The following is a 24004-nucleotide window of genomic DNA, read 5'->3' on the forward strand; positions in this document are numbered from 1 at the left end:
CTAATGTTAACAAACACAACCTGACTGAACTTCAGCTAACAGGTGAGAATTTCACTCTTTAAAGGTGCTGACCTGCTGGCCTGAATACAAATGAATGCAACACTTCTTAGATTTGCATTTGGAAAATTTAAAAAAATAAACGATTTATCATTTTCCCTTGTCCTCACAGTAATTATTTTGTTCACCTTTTCATGGCACTGTAGCAGTCACACATAAGCCAGAGATTGAGGACAATACTCACATAGGATTTGATCGCCGGCCACGGTTCCCCTTCTTGCCAATGACCGGTGTGCCAAAGTGCTCAGGGTTGGTGAGAGGGAGTCTGTCGAGTGTCTGCAGACGAAACGAAGCACAACAAAGGGCCTCAGCTGCATTTTCAACCAATTAGAATCTAAACAAAGCGTTCACTGACATGATGTGAAATCTTTTTTAAAGAACTGCAAGAACTTAGAAATGGATTTATTCAGCAATGAAGATAAAAAAAATGTTATCTTTAAGCAATAATCTTTAGTTAAAATGTGAAAAAGAGAACATTCATGGCTTCATTTGCCAAGATTTCTCAATGAAGCAAGAAAATGAGGCAGCGATTAAACTCAAGGCCAGCACGCTACTCGCCTCGCTTTCTGCAAAGTGACGCGCTCCTTTCAGGCAGAGAGAAGAACGCCGCAGAGTCTTCTCGTCACCGTCGTCAAAAACTGCAAAAACAAAATCATTAGGCTGCTGTAAGAAGAGCAGAACTCCATCAACACGAGTAGACACAAATATATTCCCGATGTCTGCATAATGAAAACAAGTCCGCTCTTAGCTCCTGGAGAGGCTCATCAATTCCTCAAAAGCACCGCTGACGTCACGAAGAGGAAACATTTGAGGAGGCTACACACATGAGAGTCAGTGAATGAAAATTATTAATCTGGGTTGAGGATGTTTTCACTACAGCGAAATCCCTCTGGGTGCATTTCAGTGACAACAAGAAGCTGCGAAACATCTGATCAAAGCAGCAGTAGAAACACACTGCAACTCTGTACTCACAGGTATAGATTTTCAATAAAGGGAGCAGAATAAACTGGAATAAACTTGCAGTTTACAGCTTTTCTAAAACATTCTGGGTGAGTAGATACTTTATTTTTGGGAACATTTGTGGCTGACATATTCTTTTGACTATTTTCTTAATGATACCATATATGAGCACACTTAAAGTAATATACCACTTATTACAATAATAAAAAATAATTATTCAATGTTTCAACATTGAATCCCCCTACAGTTTCCATAAAAAGTATTCATCCCTTTATAATTGCTTGAACAAATCAATAAAGACAATTAGTTAAAAAAAAAAAAATCATGAAAATAGTGAAATATAAACTGACTTCTACAAAATAGAATTGAATAGAAGTATTTAACATAAATTATGTGATTAAATAAATATTCACTTCCTCCATTAGCCAAAAAAAATCCAAATTTTGCTGATTATGACAGAAAGGACAAAACACCCCAGGGTGTGAATACTTTTTATAGCCACTGTAAAAATGCCCAGATAGAAAAAAAACGGCTTCAGTTTATTGAAAGGTTGTAGTGGGCAAAAAAAGCTATCTTTGCAGAGTTTCTATCTGAAACTCACACACCAAAATAGTGACGACAGATGTTAAACTCAAACTGAGATGTGCTAAAAACAATTTGCCTTTCTTCACATTTAACCAGGCCTGGAAAATTATAAACACGAAAGCTGATACTTTTCCACACTTTTCAACTGGAAACTTGTTGGTACTTTGAGCCTATATAACAAATATTTCTTTGTCACGTTAGTTGGCACAGATTTGCAGGTTGAGAGTGGTTCCTCTTTGACTTACCAACTGTATAAATACTGGCATCAGTCAGCTTATTAATGGTGGCCTCTTGGTAAACGCCGTCCTGATTCTTCACTTCAACAACAGCACCCACCTGTTCCACAGAAACACAGCTGTTATTACCATGTTGCAAATCATAATTATTATCTGATCATAAATCTAATGACATGTTATTTGTACATAGTGAGACAATCACACAGAAAGCAATAGAAACTAAAGTGACTGAGATCAAATTAAAATGCTAATATTCAGTCTGTGGATTTTCAAAAGGGGGGTGTTTAGGAAAAAATTAAGGAGTAAATCTACTTAGTAGATTCGATAAAATGGGCTTAATAATAAACAATGAAGCCGAAAAATAAAATAAAAAAGGTACACAATGCAGTAGTTTTGCTCATATTTCAAGCTTCACCTTCAGAGGTCCTTTGATGTTTTCATCATGGACCTCAGCTGTAGACAGATCAGGCTTAAAGGTCACCTGGGGGAGGCAGGAGGCAAAAAGAGAATTAGTAATGAGAATAATTACCTAGCCAGGTTATTTTACAATCTGTGAATGAAGTGTAGACGTCCCCTTTGTGAGGGGGGATATTAGGGGAACACTGACCAGAATCCCTCCCCTCCTAAACCCATTCCTCCCTCCTTAGGTCTGTCTGCTGCCCTAAATGAGCCACAGTGGTAATACCACTCTCTAAGTGAGCTAGAAAGTCGCTGTGTGGCAGAAAAGAAAAGACCAGCTACACTGACTTGCTAAAATATTCACACACCTTTTGTCATGTTGGAAGCACAAACTTTAATGTGTTTTATTGGGATTTTACGTGATGGACCAACAAGACGAGAGCCTCTCTAATGAATAAATAAGCTTTGATTTACCCCTTCAGTTGTTGCTCTGGCTGTTTGTTTACGGCCGTTATCCTGCTGGATACTTAAGCTCTGCCCTGTCTCATAACTTTTGCAGCTTCTGAAAGATTTGAATTGATCTAAATATCCCCCATAATCATTTAAATCAACTTTAACCCTACTCCCTAAAAGTATCCCCACAGTATTATACTGCCACCACCATGGTTTCCAGAGGGGATGGTGTATCTCGGGTTATTCCTGATGTTATTTCAGTGGTGTTATACTTACTAACTAGGTGACTTTTAAAGGTAAATAATTGGACTGAATTTTATTTACTGTGATCTCAGTAAAACTTTGGTAAACTTAGATGCAAGTCACAGTTTCAGATTTGTGTTTAAAAAATTTTATAATAGTGATTAGGGAGGTTCATTTTTTGTATCCGTCAGGATATATTGTGAAAAATTACTTAGAAAAAGAATTTTGACTTATTGTTTTGATAAGTTTTCAATTATCGGTGTTAAATTAAAAACTAAATAAAAATGTTATTTTTACAATCTCAAGTGTGATTAAATCCAGTTACTTTGTGAAGTTTGGTGATATAAAGTCATACGAATCACACTTTTTTTCATGTTTTTCAAGAAGAATATTTATGTTTGTGGCACTATGAATCATGAACTAAAAAATAGTTTTTGTCATCATTTCTACTCTAATCACAATAAACCTCAAAAATATTGCAATGAAATTTGATGTCCAGCCCTAACTGTGATTGCAACATAGCTAAATATAAATTTGATGTCCAGCCCTAACTGTGATTGCAACATAGCTAAATATGAAAAAGTTTAACTATTACAAAGCCCTATGTTTACAGTGACTTATTTTATATGCCTTGAATGTGTTAACAGTAGCCAGAAACAAAGGATTTGCATTTTTTTCCTCGCCTGTACATGTGATTTTCCAGGAATATATTAAAAATTCATTTGTCTGAGAATGTGCACATAAAATGACAAAATTATTTTGATGGTCCAATTAGATTAGCTTTTATAAAAATCCGACTCAATTTAGAATCAATGGCACACATGAGGGAGTTAACAAAATGTTACAAATAGCCGCCATCAGAGAAAACTCAAGCAGGTAACAGCTTCACGCAATGACATGGAGTCAGTTTCAAATAAACCAGCAGCACAAAAAAAAAGCATTCAAAATTTTACTGTAAAGGCAGAATCAAGGCAAAGAAATATGCACTAAATTCTAAAGTCAAGAAAAAATAAGACAGGAAAGAAATAAAATAAAAGCTTACTGAGGGAGTAGATCCAAGAAAATTACATTTTAGCCCAGCAAATATAAAGAAATTTCTTTTTTAACATGGAGCCGCGGGATGCTTTTCATTCTAAAGGCAAAGAGAAGTTGCCTTTAAAAAGAGATGTTGTCTAGCTGTGGTCCAAAACCGCAGCTAGACAACATCAATAACACCTCACCACACTGACAAACCTAACAGTATGATGGTTGATGCAGAGAGAGCTGAACAACCACTTAAACCCCATAAAAACATAGCATTAGTTCAGAAAGTATATCACATGAAAAACATTTATCCCTGCCTCACTTTTATCACAGCCCAAACTTACTCCAGTTGTTTTTCTTGTTTCCTGACTTACATGATTTTATTTTGTTTCCTGTAATTTGATGCAACAGGCAGTCTATATCAATATTAATGACTTGGTCATTTTTTTAAGAAGCAGACACTGATTTTGTCTGGATGAATCATCACACGGAGGAGAGACTCATATAGCACAACATACAGGTTTAATACATATATTAATGCCCTCATTTAATTCTTTTCCTCAATGAAATTAACAGACATCGAGTTCCCAGTCCCAGCAATATTTCTACGGGAATTGCATTTTTATGCTATAATAAACATTCTGAGAAGTCACTATAATTTTCTGATTGTTATAATTTATAGTTTTTAAAGAGTATCTGGTCAGGCCAGGCTCAAGATCAGGAAGCTTTATTTTCCCTTTGCACACATATTGATGGTTCAAGCTCATATGAATTTTTGGTGCAGCACTCAAAGGCCGAAATAATCTTGAAATAATTTTTACTCGATGGTTAGACATATAAGAAAGGGTCAACACAAAAAAGTTGAATATGCCACTCCCACCAGAGCCGCCAATCAGTGTGTTCATATTGGATCGTACACAGATTAGCATTTTGTCCACATTCTGGCAGTAGATGACAGAAATGCTACAATATAATTTCATTTATATTATAAATGTTGATTGTTTCAAATCTATTCTCTAAAACCAGGATATTATATATAGATTAACAATTACATGTAAACAGCCAAGTGGCTAATTTCCATCTCTACTTCATAAAAATAGAAAAGGGCATAATTAAACAGTTGTTTGCAATTTGTAGTCTATACTGGTTCCACAATTTTGACATTAAGTTGAATAGTGTAATAGTATAACGTCTCTAAAAATAGAGTTGCATGAGCTAAGTTTTAAGCTAAAAAGGCTAAATGTGTGACAAAAAAAATTAGACCTGGTCCTATGTCACTGTAACACACAAATTTACTGCACGATTGTTGCATGCTAAAGAGATTAATGTGTTTTTTGTTTGGGAAATAAATAGTTTTGGCCCATTGTTCATTGTAATCTAAGACTGCAGTGCATTGAAATAAAATTGCTAGTCAATGTACTTCTACAGTTCGTGAAAAAAAAAAAAAGAAACAGAAATAAAATCTAGACATGCCACTGCTCACTTCAGGTAACAGGCAGGATACAATAAAAAAAAAAATGAAAGAAAAGTAAAATGTAGCCTGAAGGCAGGAAAGATTAAAAGCAAATGACAGTGTTGACAACAAGGGCCTGAATGGTTCAGTTAACTGGAGGTATTTTGGCTACTTAAAGTTGGACAATAAAACCATGTAGTACAAATATTGGGAAGAAGTCAGAGAATAACACCAATCTGTTTAACCACCTGAACCAGTGACACCTGCTGGAACACGTAGAATGTAAAATGTCACAATCCCAGACGAGAACAAGTGTTAAACGCCCTGAGAAAACATCCCCTGTGCAACGCAATATCTGAACCAACACAGACTGACAGCACTGAGACAGAACTCCCCTAACTGGAGTTTGTTTTTTTTTTGTTTTTTTTGTTTGTTTTTTTTCAAAGCAAAGACAATGTTTATTTTATTTAAGTCTTGTTGCTCATGTTTACAAAGAGGACATAAACTGAAGTTGTGTTTATTTTGACTTAGTTTTTTTTCATGGCTTATTCTTTAATAAAAAATAGTATATATATATATATATATATATATATAATTTTTTTAAATGACTTACAGAAATGGGAGTTTGAGAATTTATATTTCAATCCCCATTTTATTTATTTGACGTCAGTAAAAAAAAAACGTGTCCATTTTTGTTACGTTTTTCTTAAATATTCCTAGGCCTGTCATGATAACAAATTTTTCCAGGCGATAAATTGTTCCAGACGTTATTACGATAAGCGAAAATATTGTTGTTTTGACACCATTTTTTAATAAATGTCATGGTAATGACAAAATTATAGAGCAAGTACACATTCTCAAAAATCATTAGAAATTAAATTCTAAAGAACATTTAACAGTGGAAGTAGAAAATATTTTGAAAATATCCAAATACATAAACAACATCGACAAATAAAATTAATTTTGAAGTCTTTGTAAACAAAATTATCCTTCAAAAAAAGGGCTAATTGAAACCAAACTACCTTCATCATCCAGTTTTTGGTAAAAAGAGAGAAAATCAGGTCAATGAAAATTATTGAGTTTGTTTCAAATTATCATGCAATTAATTGATTTATTGATTATTGTGACAGGTCATTTTCAATGGAAGCTGTACAATATTCAATGACATTTTCAACTTTTAAAAATAAATCTTTAATATGAAAAATAACCTGATATGTTATGATCTAACAGTACCATAGAACATTAAACAAAAATAGTCATTTGCTTTATATCATGAAATATGTGGATATAAATATTAAATATTTTATTGTGATAGGACTTTTTTTCCACATTGCCCTGCTCTACATTCAAACCTCAATAACTGTAATTAAAATAAAAAAGTAAGTAAATAAATAAATACTTTCATAAAATCTGTGAAAAAACTAAATTCATGAATCACAACATGTCTCTACACACTTGTCAGTATTTGTTGGACTGGTTTTCACGCATAATAGGCCTCTGAGGCATTAATTGCGTTCTTACAAGTCCTCTTGCACAGACTGCACTATACAGAGCGAGACTCATTCACATCATTTCACCTTGTCTCGTAAAACAACAGTTACGCTGCAGTTACTGACTTAGCTGAACAAGCAGACAAAAATTAATGAAGCACAGAAAGTAAATAAGGTGAAGAAGACTCCATTACAGTGGAATATTCACAGTAAAACCAACCACTGTATAATAGTCATGTTTCAACATTTGTGCAACAAAGCTCATGCTCTCATTAGAGCTTCTCCAAAACAAACCTGTCACTGAGCCAATTAGTATGGTAATGAATTTACTAGCTGAGGCTGCACTGCTTGCTTCTTCTTAGCCAACATCATCTACACTAAGAAAATCTTGCGGTATGCTTCGTCACGGGTGTTTGATCCTGTGAATGAGAGTGAAACAGCAAGTCATTGATGATTTAAGTCGGTGAGGCAGAGAAGCAGGATGTCGTCGCTCCTTTGTTTCGACAGGGAGAACCACAGTGAACAGACTCGGTGAAAGAGCCAGCAGCCAATCTTTGTTCCTCCTACACACTCAGGCATAATGAAAGATGGGTCTCTATTGCATTCTCCAGATGCTCCTGCCCCACTGGGAAACCAGAGACAGAACTATGTGTATCATGAAATGCCTTCATAGGGAAGATGTAAAATCGAAGGAAGGGGATTGGCAGGCGGCAGCTGTTCTGTCTGCCACAAAGTGCACAGAAGCTGTAGATAAGAGGGGAACCGGAGGTAGTGAGTGGGCACTGATCACAGCTGGGATCCTGATCACTCTTTTAGCCACATACAACCAGTACAAACAACACAAAGCAGGTGGTGGAGCTCCTGCAAGCAACACAGCTGGACTTCTCCCAGTGAAGTAATTAAAATGTGCATCTAATCATAAGAGTATCAATGTGTCAGACTCTAATACCATAAGCACAGTCTAATCATCTCAACAAGCCGATCTTTAAAGGAGGGCATTGAATGTATCCAACTCGCCCTTGGCTTTAGATCTACAGAGCTGTTTTATCTCCACTGTAGCCGCTCCAAACAAAGTTGCACGCTCCCAAGCAGCAGCAGCCAAGGCAGACAATTAATTTTTAATTTCGCCACATGAGCATTCTGAATCACGACTTACCTTGGCCTTGACAAGCCTCTTGGCGGTCTTAATCTTGGCTTCACAGAAAGCCCCTCTGTACTTTGCACTCACGTCTGTCCCTACCGTCAGGTAGGGGGGCTCCTCTAGAGTCTGTGGAAATGAAAGCAAACTCAGTTAATCAATATGTAGCTTATTGACACAAGTACATTCTCCAAGCCAAGGCTGGGGTTTTACGCAGCGTAGGCCGGCATTGTGAAAAACCCACCAAGCTCAGAGTTTCATCCATGGAAAACACATACCATCTGCTGTGGGTATTGGAAAACAAGCCTCAGAGGAAGCAAACAAAAAACGCCACTTCACTGTGGCTCTCATTATTACAAAGACGAAGCTACTCCAAACACGCAGCACCATTTTGTGTTGTTATTGGATGTTTATCGAGCCTTTACCCCCCCTCCACTCAGGAGCAGATTTAGAGAGAGCAGGGTGTGTGTGAATATAAGAAAGGGATGTTTCTCATTTAGAAAATGTGATGAGAGATTTACTAGGGGTGTTTCAACAAAATAAATTAAATAAAAGCACCAATAACAATGATATTAGGCACGGATCTTCATAATAAGTTTGAAAAAAAAAAACCCCACAATGTCTATTATATGATTCCTCTGGTTTAAACTCTTTTTAATGAGATGATTGAGAAAGCAAAGTTTCCTCCTCTTGTAAGCTCTTCCCCCACCTTTTGCTGCCGGTCGTGAAAAAAAAAAAAAAAAAGACAGTCACGGCATAGAAAGAAAAGGACTGCCACATATCGCCCTAAAAACCAAAACAAAAAAACTTGGAGTGCACTAATCGATCAGCCCTAATTTCCTTAATTTTAGATGAAATGCAATCTTGCCAATGTTTGCGTGTGAAACCTATCTTATTTACATTTAAATAGGCACAAAGCTGCTGCATGTCGGTATTTTCTTTGTGCACGACAAGGAAACTAAAACTCTGGAGACTTTACTGGCGGATTAACTTGTTTTGATAGTTTCCCTCAACTAACCTCAAAACTTTTTTTTTGTAAAAGAAAAATAATGCAGTGCACTTTTGGGGCAAGAGGCTCAAAACAGTCTGTAGTCTAACCTGTTGTGCAACTTCTGCTTGTTTTTAAAATGTGAAAAGTGAAACACCAGGGGAACTTTTTTCAGTTTAGTTTATTAAATTTAGCAGTTTGGACAGCAATGATCCAAACATTTTATTTACACTTGAGAATGTTACATCATGTGCATCTAAAACAGGTTTATATTATTTCATAGGTATTGTTCAGTGTTTTCCAATAAAATAAGACTGGAACACTGAAGGTAAATTGTAACCAGATAACACCTGACTGTCGGTTACAAGAAATAAATCAATATTAGTATTGGCATGTTAGGTTTTTTATAGACCAGGATTGGCTAGAAAACTGCTATTGATAAACTTCATTTATTTAGTTTACCATTTTTACACTTCTGAATTTATTTTGCAAAAGAAGAACCTCATTTAAAAACAGTAAAATGTAAAAATTAGTGAAAGTTACAGTTTTTATAAAGCTCTTGTTTGCACGTGTTTCTTAAAGAAATAGTAAAACTAAGAATATGAACTTAAATTTTATACCATCAGTATTACTTTGTCTATAATCTGCTTAAATTACTGATTAATATTAACACTTGGGGTCTGATCAGTTTCCTCTTCCCCAACTAAATCAGCCAGTCATCACATGGAAAGTAAAACAGTGCCACCTACAGGGCTTTTAGATATCAATTTTACGCCTTCGCAAATTAGTTTTCCCACCTACATTATTTTTGATTTCAGTTTTACTTTTCCAACTTCCATGTCTTACAAAGTAGAGACACAGTTTCACCTAAGAAAAAGTATCTAAAAGTATGGTTTCTACATAAAATTGTGTTGTATCTAAATTAAATGTTTTCTTTCATAAAGACGTTTGATTACAAAAAAATAGCACTTATGTTTCAAAGGAAATTAAAAGTTTTCATAGCAAGTTTATTCAGTGTTACACAGTCAACTATAGGTTAATTGGAAGCTACCTAAATCACCCTCAAATAATCACTCATCTATTGTTTGGAATACTTTGCTTTGGTTTTGCTTTGTTTGATTACGCCAAAATTTATCCTCCCTGAGTTTCTGGAGTCTTTCTTGCTCTAACTCAGATTTAAATAGCTTTAAATCTGAAGCCATAAGACTGTAACAGCTCATCACAAAGACACACACATTTGTCAAAAAAAACAAACAAAAAAAAATAACACGAGGTGTAACTCGGCTGAGTCAATATACAGAGTTATGCATAAAATAGGTGTTGGACTTCTAGCTTACTACAGAAAGAAACAAACCAGAGATTTTTCAGTGTTTTGCTGTCAAGCATCACTCCTAATGAAGGAACTACCCTTGGCTAAAGTCCAATGAACAGCTTCATCTTAACCGTGACCCTTTCTGTTTGTGTTGCTGGCAAGAAATGATGTGTGTGACACAGTTGCTCCAGTGTGCTTTAGCTGTAATTCTACTAAAACACACTTATAAGCACAGTCATAAAAATGTGCAAAGCAGCAGACTCCAGTCTCTACCCAAGCACATACAGTTAAGATGAAAATTAAGGAAAAATAAATGATTTCCTTTCAATCAGCAAATATGTTTCTGATAGAAAATGGAACAGGAATCTCTTTTGAAATAATAAAACGATGTGTAATGAGATAAGAGTTTAGAAAAAAAAATTGTTATTTATGTTTTAAGAAAAAAAAGTTACTTCAAAAACTACAAAGCTTTTTTGCATTACAGCAAGCTAACATTTCCTACAAAGAGCTAATCAGTTTTTTTTTCCACAGGTATTTTGTCTCCTGGCCATCATCCTAATCGTTAGCTGCCCCTATAAATTCAAGTTGGGACACTTCAAAATGCTAAAATTACTTTTAAAAGGAACAAAAAGGCAGGCAAAAATAAGAAGGACAACTTCAACCTGAATCATCCAGAGGTATGCATTATTTTAAGCTTATCAGTAGCCAGGCTGACTGGATGTTCTTATGTTATTTAATAAAGAGCAGAAAAGAAAAATGGGAGCATAATCTGCACCATTAAAACCTAAAAGGTTTCAAAAAAACTTTTAGATTTATTTCTAAAAAAGAACAAAGGAAAACTGAAAACAAATGGTAGGACAACATTATTATAACATTAACAATAGGTAAGCTTTAATTTGCAGCTGTATAAGTTTTTATTTATTTATTTATTTAGTTAAAAGAAGATTAGATCAAAGTATCAATTTATAATGTTACATTTTGTTTTAATGCACTTCAGAGGTTATTTTCTTTAGAAGATGGTGTATAGGACACACCTTTTACTTCTGCTCAGCCAGTTTTAACTTTGTGGAAACTATTATTGATCCAGCATTATATCAAATGATGATCAAATAATTTTTTTTAGATGGTTAGAAAAGTTAACATGTGATTAAATGGATTATTATAATCAATAGGAAAAAAAAGACATTTAACAAGATAAAATCCTCAACGGTAGTTGTGTCTTATTCACTACAAGCTGAAGTTAAAGCCCTCGCTGCAGACAAGTTGTTCTCAGTACATTTCAATATTACAAGGTCCTAATAAGACTAAGATTGTTCTTTCATTGTGCACACTTAACAAGGAGCAAACAGAATACTTTGAGAAGCTGCAGATTACTGTTCATATCATGAAACTGTAGCTACAAACTACACCAGTGATTAGCAGCACAAAGAGCAATTAAAAGTGACTAATCACTTACACCAGATGTTGCCTCTGCGATGCATAATTGCATAGTGGATATACAAATTTAGGGAGATAATCAGCTCACATGTGGAAACTGCTTGCAGGTCGGGATCCTTTTGGTATAAACAAATAACTGTTAAAATAAATTAAATGGGAGACATATGAAGTATATTTAACCTTAGATTATGATTCTGAATGCATACAAATTAAAGTACCGCAGCCAGTATTCCAAAATGAATGTGTGCAACACCGCAATCGCAAATGACTGCATGGTTGCTATATTTAGTAGGATCTTATATCACAAGTTTGATGCATTTGCACTTTTCATGCTGCCTGTATAAACCTTATGTTTTGGATGCCCTAGTTCTGACGCTTATTGAACAAACTGAACTGATACAGAGAAACCTTAACATCAATTGAAGGCCAAGAAACAAACACAGCTTCCCATTACTTCCAACAAGCAAAACAACAAGGAAGAGTCTCATAGTAAAACTATTATAAAATGTTATGTATTTGTCTGGTGATCAGAAAGGGGGCAGGGCCATATAGGCAAGGCCACAGGTAACAGAAAACCAATCATGTGAGGCGTAAATAGATGCAGAGGAAGTACAACGGAAAGGACAACAGAAATTGATATGTTGCGTATTAATTCAAATTTTTAGTATTTGAAACAATTCAAAGAGGATAAAAGGCTTGAGGAACTTGGCAAGTTGTTTTATTATCTCTATGCCAAGACTTAGGTTCCTGTGTTTTAAATGCACACCATAATAAAACCTCCATGATATAGACAAAGATTACAGGCGTCTTGGTGTCAAAGAGGATCTTTATGTGCAGAAAGTCAGCCAACTAATCAGGTGTTGACACACAATCCTCCACACTTCAACTTTGGGTAAATGAGGTACTTAGCTAGATGTGGCTTAAAGAATAAAACAACACCACTGCTTTTTTGTCCAATGATAAGTATTATTTATGACTGTAATTACACATTCATCACATGAAGCAACAAGTAATACCATGCAGTACCTTTGTTTTTGATCGACACCCTAGCAATCTATCTGACTCCATAATTCAACCAGATGTGCTTGCAGTGATGCTAACATCTTTTCATGCAGATAGTACAACAGTGACAAAACTACTGCATGAATTATATCTTAGTTTAAACCCAATAAAAAAATATATATTGAATTGTGCCCAGTACCTAACTTTGTCTAAGCAGTGGACATATAGCCCACGAAAAGGTTCAGTTTATGAACAAAAAGTCTATTCCAGAAGAAATGTCTTCTTTTGGGGTGGTTTTTATTTTTAGATGTTTTCTCTCAGAGCAAAAAAATATCTGCTGATGTGTGCAGAGCTTGTTAAATCAATAGCTGGTTTCTGAAAACAATATTAATCCATGATAACTGGCATCTACTTCAACTTATTTCCCCTGCTGTGAATCAAAAACAAACTGCAAAACACAATGTATCTTTAAATGTATCCAGAGCGTGCCGGTTTGTTAGGGCACCAAGGTACTCTCAGACAACTCTCCTGACCTCCTCCACACTTTATAAATCTTTACTTGATGAGCTCACATTCAAGCTGCAGAACTTATCATTACTTTTGTCTTGGGTAGAGATTACATTACGCATTAATGGGGGCTTTTGGTCTCCCAAATTAAATGTCATCACTCTTCAGCAACCTTCAACAAGATTTTCAGCTGCCGTGTTCTTACCCCCCCTTCCCTCTTCACATTTTTTAACCATACACACTTCCACTGCCAAAAGAGAGACTAAAAGTTGTAGGAATTATTATGCATTTTAAAAATCCCATCTGAGAGACATTTACAAAGCAAAGAAAGGAAAGGTGATTTTAAATACTCATCCAAACTCAAGAGATTAGATATGAATTTCCTTTTTATTAAGCTTTTGCCACATTCAGTTATTCTGTGGTGGGGGAAAAAAATATATATATATATATATATATCGGACATCAGCTTTACAACCCAGACAAGAGGTTGTTTGGGTTTTTTTTAACCTGTACGGCCGAGATAGAAGTGAAGAAATTTGGCTTTTTCAACACTTGGAACCTCTACTGACTTTACACAGCATGAGTGAAAAGCATAAAACAAAGAAGTCAGACAGGAAAAACAACAAATCAGGTGAACAGTTGCCTATATACAGCTACACACTATTTTGTGCTTATGTTGGAGATTCTGCTCTACCTTTTTTCATTAATGGGTAACAATTAAGGACAAGCCGACATAGAAAATATCATACTGCATGTACTTATCTGTAGTGAAAACACTAATTAACTAAACTTTACAGCTTGTCTGTAAAGTAACACCTCTTTCTATTAACTAATAATTGGAAGATAAACAAGTGAGGTCTTCCCAGCTAAGGGAAAGATTTTATTCAATTAATTTTTTCCAGTAAAGTTGCATAAATCAGCCAGGAGTTGTAGTTAAGGCCAGCCAATTAACTAGAATTGAGGCGGTTCATAAAAACAGGTGTCATGCCTCCGACAAAGCGGAGTGTGTGGAAGTCTATTGTAAATCATCTTCCTATAAAAGGAATTTCAAGGCTGTTTAGTCGACTCAAAAAGCAGAACTTTACATAATTGATCTTGTTGTTGAAACCAAAAAAAACAATTCTGCACTCATGAGTCCTGACACAAATGAAATGTAATATTAATGACTTCATCAATCTAATAAATGCAGTACATATCTCATGCCAGAGAAAGTGCTTTATTATCACCCACGCAGAATGCATTTTGCTGTAATACTGTTTTTGCCATTTTCCCCCATAAATTCAAAATAATGTAAGTACTCTGAGAACTTGTGACATGCACGACTGGCGAGCTTTGCAGTGCATTTTTAATGGAAACATCAGCAACACACAGCTACAGAAACATAGTAAAAAACAGATGTGCAGATAAATCTTGCGGTCAACAGAATCATAGTATTTTTGACTTGATCAGCCCCAATTGGTGAGCATGAACACACACACACACACACACACACACACGCACACACACCCACACACACACACACACACATACAACTTAACATCTAGCAAGTTGTACAAGAGTTTAGAATATCTAGAATTAAAGTTACTGTTTTTAAAAAAAGACTCAAAGTTAGCTATTTTAGTACCAATTAAGAGTTTAAAATGAAGCTATTTGAAAGAAAACCTCAACAGAGGTATGCCATCTGTTCATTCAGGTTCCCATGAGATTTCACTCTTTCACTGTTTTGTAGTTTTTGTTGTTTTGTACCCAACATTCTGAGGGGCAAAAAGGGAGCAGGGAATAAGGAATAACTGTCTATTTTAATAGTAAGAATACCAAATATATTTTGATATGCATTAATACACAGTGCAAACTGTCATAGCCGTATCTCAGAAGGTAACATTCACAGTTTTCCTTGTTGCCGTTGCTTAATTGGCTGCTGGTTTAGTGCCACCCAATAGCGTGATAAATACATTGAAATTATGGTTTCAGCTTCCAAAGTTTTCTTCTTTAGAATATTTTACAAATGCTCTATAAAAATAAAACTCTATGAATAGGTGGCTTTACAAATATTCCACCGTGAACAGACTGGGGTCTAACTCTATATTTCTAAGGGAATATCCGTTGACTGATAGCAATCCAGGTTAATTGTGCTAGCAAAGGGAAGTTTTTTGATACAGTCACTTCACCTTCATTCTGAAATAATAAAGAAAAACTTTACAGCAACTGTTCAAACACACACACAGTGTGACGTCACCTCTGCTGTTGAGTAAATCATTCATGGCCACTAAAGGCAGAAAGACTGGGGAAAAAATACTTAAAATTAATTACAGTCATCAAAGTGAAATCAGAATTGGTTATGTCAAGGCTTTACAAAAACTGAAAAATCAGACACAAATTTCTTACTGGTACATATCTAGTACTAACTGCTTTTTAAGTAAAACAGGTAGGTTTGAGGAAAAGATGCCGGTGAACTTTAGACTCCTTTTTCAGAACAACCCATCATGACCGTCTGGAGACGATGGGCCTGAGGACCGGCAGTCTCCAGTTTCACATGACCCATCAACCAGTTCCACTAGCACACTAGCAGAGCAGCTCTTCTGCCAGTCAGAGCTGCAACACAAATATTCACTGCAACACTTTTGACTCTGATCATTTCTCTTTAATGCTGTTTATCATTTTTACTTCCTAGTCATTGAGGGCAGCTTGGGTTATCCTGACAGCTGCATAGCCAAACCTACACAGCTCAACAATGAGGAGAAATAACAGTCTGTCTTCTGAGGCCCGAGTTACATTTGCTCCTGTATGCCAACAATAACAGAGGACAGTTTGTTTCTAGTCCTGCCCCGCCTCCCCGCATTCAGTAAAACTATGAAAGAAAATTCCATTCATTGCATAGATTGCAAGGACTACTTTAAAGCCTCCGGCTGTCTGAAAAGAAACATTTTTAGTTTCATTGCATCTACTAGTTCTAATTGATAACGAGTCCTCTTCAAAGACAAAGAAAAACAACAATTCAGGATGACTAAGCTCAAGGGAGGAAAACTCCTCTATCGATGAGAAGTATAAAAATACTGTCCTCTGCTCTGCTACGATTCTGTCAGGAATATTAACAGCAGCATCTTTTACAAGCTTTGAGTACCACCTCAGCTGCTATTTGCAAGGACTCAACGAGGAGCCATCAAGACCTTCATCTAATGCTACTGATGTGGAAGACACTCCAGGCACATGTGCTTGATTAAACATACAAATGAGACTTGGCATGCAGTGACAAAACACACCAGGGGCTGACATGGAAAGAAACCAATCTGAACTCCTTACAAGACATTTTCTTAGCTTAAGCTACTTCTAAAGTCAAAATAACATGAGTAGAAAGGATGAAATAAAAAAAAGAAGTGATTTAATTGTTGATTACAAGTGACCTAATGTCTTCTCAGGATTATTTAAGGAGGGAAGCTGCTTACAGAAACACACCAAAGCATGTCAAGGTGACACTTGCAGCTGCAGAGTGAGATCAGTTGCTGCTCAATAAAAACTATCAAGTCTTGAAAAATTTTACCACCACCTCCACAGCTGAACATACGCTAGAGCCTATAGTTCTGTTCTTCGACATTGTGAGTGACAACAAGCCTCTTATTGTAAAGGTTAGCAAAAAAGATTGTTCCTGGCCACCAATAAAAGGTTAAAGCCGGAACACAGATGGTGCAGCTGTGGCCTCACTCATAAGTGACCGATTCCTTCAGGGTTGGCCTGAATGCTTCAAAGCTTTCACTGTTTCAATGACATCTTTAATTTTATTAGTTCAAGTACCAAATGTACCTTAATGTGCATTACTTTGAACAGCAGAAACTGTCTTAGGCGTAAACTAACATCTACACTGATGCTTATTTCCACTATTTGGGGGATACAGCCAATCAGCACTAAGGAAAGTAAATGAAAAAAAACATACTAATGGCTACAGATACATTTCTAGACTTCAGGAAATCCCAGAGAGACCTGCTGGATTCAAAATCTTGCCCACTGATGAAATTAATTTTTATAATAAAAAAAATGTCAACATCTTTAACTTACACAATAAACATGATCTTCAGCTCAATATTCTGCCTGCCAATCTGTGATTTAAACTCTCAAAGAGTAGTTAAAATGTTACACAATGTTGTTATGCTGTGGATTTGTTTTGAGTTTTTATGTATGGTCATAATTTGGTGATTTACTTTTTTTTTGCAAGTAAAAAAAGTAAATCACCATGCAGAACATGCCCAAATTGTTTTTCCGGCATGTTCTGCATGCCCAAATAACAATAAACAAAAAAAAGCAAGTTTATTAGAACCAGTGAGGCACCAAAAAATTGGCCAATTATCCTTTGGCAGGTCAAATATATATTTTCTGTTCATTAACTGCTTCAGTTTTCTGTCGGTAAACACAGCACCGATCAAAAGGTACTTTGTTGCATTTTGTTTTGAGTTTAGTAAAAAAAAATTAAAATTAAAATTTAATTGAGACAATTCAAAGTTGTGCTACATAAACAAGTATAATCATGTAATTGCTTTCGGTGGGCCTTAAAAGCAAATTTTTTGCTTTATTGCTCCATGTTTTCAACATTTTTTGTTGATGTGCAATAAAGTTTAATAGCAGAATATCAGAGCTCAGAAAAACTCAGAAACTGGTATAAGCCAAAGAAAACCCTGATCTGTTTGTATCTCCATCCTAATAAAGAAAACTAATCAGGAGTCAAGAGGAACTCAAAAGTAACGGAGTAAGATTTTAAGTATTCGGCTTCTGTTCTAGGCTAGGTAGCGTTCCCTTTGGATCGGACATCAATGAGGGTTACTTTCCCCAAAAGTCAACAGTTAAGTTCTGAGTGAAAGAGAGGTGAGACAAACCTCTGTTCAAGTATCCATATCTTTTTGATCGTTTCATTAAAGCACTTCACATGAGTTATCTCATATACTGAAACTTCTGAGACAATTTAGTTATCAGCTTTGAGAAACAGCAAACTCACCGTTCAGTTTGAAAGTTACCTTACTAAGTTACCTATAATCCTGCCTTGTTGTATAGCCCTCAGGTTGAAGTGGAAAAAAGCAGCGTCACATTAAAACTTAAATGTAGTGGTCCAATAAACACCATTACATCATCCATTTACTTTCACTTGAGGAACTGCAATGCACTAATTTTATTTATGCTTAAGATCTGCATGTTTTAAACATAACATTTAGGAACAGTATGTTGCTAGAACACTAAGCAATAGTGTCTAATCCACTACATTGTTCCCCAGCAAACAGCCTTGTAGGCTGAACAAAGGAACATGTAAGGGGCATGCAGGAAAGAATTAAGCTCCCTCACCAGCCGGGCTCACACATACAATAATCCTGCTGTGAATCATGTCTTTGTGCAAACCAGAACGACCACAGCCCCACTGATGGGCGCTTCAGCGGGTGTTACCTTGGCAATGCTATGGCAGCTCTAAACTCGGTGGGGAAAATAATAATAACTTAAATGCCTTTAGTTTGGCACTTATTGCAAACATTTTGGGTAAAAAACATCAATGCTGATTTTCCCTTCTCTGGGATAAATGGAGGACTATTATTTTTGTCCTTTTCCAAGTTGCTTTTCCAGCCAAGCAGCCACTTTTTAATTTCCAAACATTACAATAAAATGAAAGAAATCTGGATGCATGACTCCAAGATGCATGACTATTAAAGTGAACAATATTGCAACTTTGTCAAAAATAAACTGTGCAACATTTATGTTATAGACACTTGAAACATTATCTTCACATTTCCAAGTGTGGATTTTAAACGCTACACCTTACAGCGTAGATCCAAATGTATATTTACACTCTTAAAAGATGCTTTGTATACATCTAACAGAGACGTTTTTTACCAGAAGAGAACGTTAAGGAGACTAATGTATCTGACCTGCTGAGGCCCTCTTCAACTGCATGATTATGTAGCATATTACCGCAGCACCACATGCTGTTAACTATCACTCTTGCAGCTAACACATGAGTAACTCCACTAAAAATGTTTCACCCGCATCATAAAGAAATGTGATTATACTGCCTTGTCAAAGTATTCCTATCCCTTCAGGGGTTTCTTGTTTTGTTTTTTACAATTTGTCCCTTCACAACCACAGACCTCAGTGCATTTTATTAGAACTGCGTATAAAGTGAAAGAGAGACAATTTTCTTTTTTTATGTATAAATAAAAATCTGAAACAAGTGGCAGGCATTTGTGTTAAGTTCTACTAAATCAACTTGTACAACCATAGTTTAATAAAACTGCAGTTGTTGGAGTTGTTTTGTGTTCTTTCTGCAGATTTTATTTTATTTTTTTCTCTTTTGGTTTAAGCCTTACATTTTTCCTTTGGTTTTGGATGCTGTGCAACTGGAAGGATTTTTGCTCTTTTATTTTTTAACTGTCAGACAGTTGATATGATGCGTAACCTTGGCAATGTGGTTTCTTTGTTACAACCAAGAGCAGCTGATTAGCATCTCAAAAGCCCAACAAATACTTGAACTACGACCCCAAACCTCAGAGGAGTTAAAAAAGGAGGCTTCCTGGGTGCAGAGCAGGACCAAAGAGCAGAGAGAAAAGGAGGAAGTTCAAACCATCTCTTCCCGGGTTTCTAATCATACAGCCAGACAGAGATTAAAGAGGAGCGGCAAAAGCAAATGAGGTGGATTAGCAGAGCTTGCCAACAACTGATGGAGTCATCCAGGACATGTTACTGTGGCATATCATCTCTGCTGCCTGTAAAGTGTGCTATTAGCCTGTCATATTTGTGTATTTTGACTATGTTACAGAAGACACTATTACACAGCGTCTTAAGTTAGAGACTTTATACTTGTTCTGAGACTGACTGCTACTAGAGATTATTCTTGCCCACAGCATCATCATCCATTGCAACTTTTTGAAGATAGTTGGAGGATATGGGTTATAAATTATCCAAATAGATAAAAATCATTTTTTAACTGAATTTTGAAGTATGTTTCACCGAGATTGAAATTGCTCAACCTCAGTCAAATTGGACAGTAGGACTGTGTAATTATATTGATTCTATGATATTTATCGATATTTTCAACTCAGAAAGTATCAATTTTTCATTCGTGAGTATCAATACATTAAATCCTACTTTGAGTTTTATATCAAATCAACATTAATGAAATGACAGCTATCACATAAGACACTTTTTAACCCACTTGCACATGTATATTAAAAATTATATGTAATGAAACATCCAGTTACAATTGATTTATTACACCAGGATTTCATAATTCAATCCAAGTCTATGGAACAGACACAAAATGTCACCAAAATCACTCTGTCTCTCTAAAGTCTTTCAGAAAATCTTAAAAAGCATTTGTTGAATATTGTAATTTATATTGAATCGGGAGCAGAATATCTTGTATTGTATTGGATGGTCAGATTACACACAGCTCTATTGGACAGACAGCATCTGTGATCAATTTTCTAGTTTTAAACAAAGACTATCAGTTAGATTTAGGTCTAAACTTTGACTAGGTCATTCCAACATAAATATTTTATCTCTATATCTCCAAACCATTCCCCTTAGCGCCGACTTAATGTTTAAGTTTGTTGTAATGTTGCAAGGTGTACCCTTAGCCAAGTTTGAATCTTTTGCAGCCTCACAACCATGTACCACTCTGTATCAAATATAATCTTTATAAACTGTACTGTTAATGTTCATATGTAATAGCATGTGAACAATTAAAAGGAGTATCAATGATTTTGCAAATCACTGTAATAAAGTGTTTTACTTATGGGCAAAAATGTACAACACTATACAACGCCTTTCAAAAATTTGCTTTAATTTTGAGCCCAAGCTCATATTAGTCTTTATTCCAGATCTGTAAAGCATTAACTTGATAGCTAATAATGTAAAAGCCTGACCTTAAAATTTAAACAAACGTCCAATAAATTTGAAACAGTTGTTAAAGTGCGCAGCAGATTTAAATAGGCTGGGAATCATAAGGCGGAGAGACAATAAGTCCTAAACAAACATCAGACAAAGCAGCACTGAAAAGCTGACTCCTCCTCTGGCATCAATACAGCCAGAAAACTCAGAGGGGAAAGTGGAAAGTGGCACTATATACAGCAACAATAAAAAAAGATAAATATTGATTAAATGGAGACAACATCTCTATTTGAACATGGCTGTAGAAAATGAAGCAGCAAAGATAGTTTCAATGTCAATCAAGCATTAGTTTAAGCATTTTGTCATTTCTATGACGGTGAAAAGCTTTTCAAAACACACCTATGAGACAAACCATCTGTCTTAGCTGTCACATATACTGTCGCTCAGGTCAGTGCTACAAGTCTGAATGCAGGTCAGTCTGGAAACAGTTAAAGTTTTGTATCATATCAGATTAACTTCCCCATTTAATATGGAGACTAGAGTAAGATTTCTCTGTTTCAGAATATTTTGTTTATCAAGTAACACTCTTTGGTTCCCTTTTCACCTGTCTGTTAGTAGGTGACGGATGATAATTAAGAGAAAGAACAGCGAGGGCAAAGCGCCACAATGCAGGTCATTATCACAGCTGCTTCACTATAGATGCACCAGTCAACCAACCGGAGATCAGAACCAGAGAATTTTCTCTCATCAGCAAATCACATTCTGAAAAATACTTTTTCTATAAATTAAACTAATCAAAATCAGGAAACACCAACACTTTTTGTTCAATGCATCAACCATCAACATGCACTCTCATTTGCCACTTTTGGAAGTTTAATAAGAATCAGATAAAGGTTAGAAAAATATGCTTTGAAACATAGGGATAATCTTGTAAGTCCTTCATTTTCAAACCACTTGCAGCACATCATCGTCTTTCCTTGGGGGAAAATAGCAATTTTGACCTCAAATCAGTATTTGCCTGGCAAAAAAAGTCTGATCTGTGCCTCGTCGCCATCACCTCAATCACAAAACATATCAGCATGCTTGCGAATTGCTCTCCTGTGAGCTGCAAGTGGCGAATAAAAACACAGAAATTTGTCAGGAATGGCGTGGCCCCCATAACAAATGAAAATATCAGATTCAAATAACTAAAGGCACAGCAACACTTAAAGAAGAAGAAGAAATATTCCCCAGTGAATTGCAGCTGGGACGCATCTCCAAACAAAATAAAGCTGGGTAAACAATGTCACTTCTCGAATGCTTTTCACATTTACATTATTTTCAATTACATCCACACCATGCAGCAGAACTTAAAATGCAACAAAAACTTAATTTTAAAAATATTAATCATCACATTTTTATTTAAAAAGACTAGTCTAGTTCATGAATGCTGATCTTTACACCTGCATCTATCCACTGAGCAAAAGAAAAAGAAAAAGAACATTTTATTTAGCTGAAAAAAGAAACTGAGCTTTGCTATTCTAACGCCCAAAATGCATGAAAAATTAATGAACATACCTTCATCTCTCTATGAGTCCTCTAGGTGACCAGTGTGAGGAATCCGAGGCTGCAAAAGGGAGGATGGAGATTATGTATTACAGAGGGTGGCCAACTTCAGTCTAGCACAAGACACGGTTATGTTATGATGACATCACTTCTTTTACTAACAGTGGTACACGAAAAAATATAATAAAAATCGCCTCATTTGCTGTTTTATTTTATTTTTTTACCTCTATTATTATTAAACATCCTGATTTAGCCACTGATCTGTTGCGGGAGGACCAGGGATGGGTGTGTGAGTGTGTGTGTGTGTGCTTGGGCATTCGAGTCACATTCAGAAAGTAAAGCCGTGGCAGGCTGATCACTCTCTCATTCGCAGAGTGCATAAAGCCGTTTATGTAATGCCTGGTGTTCTGTTGCCAGTCAAGTCAGTCAGACTCGGCTCTCTTGCTCCGAAGAACACAAAGTAACTACTCGCTGTGTAACATGGAAGTCTTCCCTCCCTTTCGTCGCTCGGCACAGATAACACGGATAATGTGGTCGTTTAATACTCGCTGAGAGCCTCACGGTGCTCTGCCTCCACCGTCTGCACCGCACTGACTCTACCAACAGTACAGCAGAGGGATGACGCCATTTCTGTAGCTGACAGTCGGACAGAAAGGAGGAACACCAGCGCTGAAAATTGCTGGGACCGTACACGCAATTTTCAGCTAGCAAATGCTTAAACATAATTTCCCCCTCCAACACAAATCTCGTTTGTCTTTTTTAACTGCTCATTTTCGCTCTCTCTCCCTCTCTCTGTCTCGCTGCTTGCTTTCTGCAGAGTACACACGACAGCAAAAAAAAAAAAAATTGAGCGATAATAACTCCGTGAAACACAGTCACAAAACCTTTATATAAACATGTCACGTCGTTAAACCGTAACACAGCGACAGCGTTGAGTTAAACAAAGTGAGAGGCATTTGAAAACTCACTTTACTCGCTCTGAAAATGTTTTCTTTATCGACAGCTCCGACATTTCGCTGACTGTTTTTTGATTGAGCTGACAAAGAAACAAGTCGACGGAGCGGTTTGCAGCAAGGTCAAACCCGAGGAAAAAAAAAAAAAAAAAACAAAGACAAAAAGAGAAGACTCACATCTTCGCTCCTTCCGACGTTTTATTGTTGAGACAAGAGCCCAGGTCGGCAGCAGCCCCGCATTTCTGTGGCTCGGGAATGATCGCTGAGGATACGAGATCATCCGCCCCAGACAGTTCAACGAGAGAATGACTGACCGCCGCCGACAGCGCAGCTAGTCCAGAAACATGTCCGTTTAAACTCGATTAC

General features: G+C 36.2%; 1 protein-coding gene across 4 annotated transcripts in view; it reads right to left on the bottom strand.

Annotated features, from left to right (window-relative positions):
• Positions 1–24004, bottom strand: part of arid4b (AT-rich interaction domain 4B) — a 50721-nt gene that overhangs the window by 25791 nt on the left and 926 nt on the right. For 3 of the 4 annotated variants that reach the window (XM_044135879.1, XM_044135881.1, XM_044135882.1), the window contains exons 2-7: positions 22698–22746; positions 8056–8166; positions 2254–2319; positions 1848–1938; positions 616–695; positions 242–333 (exon numbers count right to left, since the gene is read on the bottom strand). In XM_044135879.1, coding sequence (XP_043991814.1) covers positions 242–333; positions 616–695; positions 1848–1938; positions 2254–2319; positions 8056–8166; positions 22698–22703 — 446 coding nt within the window. In that variant the 5' untranslated portion in view covers positions 22704–22746. Of the gene's footprint in view, positions 1–241; positions 334–615; positions 696–1847; positions 1939–2253; positions 2320–8055; positions 8167–22697; positions 22747–23815; positions 23949–24004 lie in introns of those variants that run through there. The other variant, XM_044135880.1, reaches the window with a different exon arrangement.

Source organism: Gambusia affinis, linkage group LG13 (genome assembly GCF_019740435.1).
Source record: "Gambusia affinis linkage group LG13, SWU_Gaff_1.0, whole genome shotgun sequence".
Lineage (NCBI taxonomy): Eukaryota > Metazoa > Chordata > Actinopteri > Cyprinodontiformes > Poeciliidae > Gambusia > Gambusia affinis.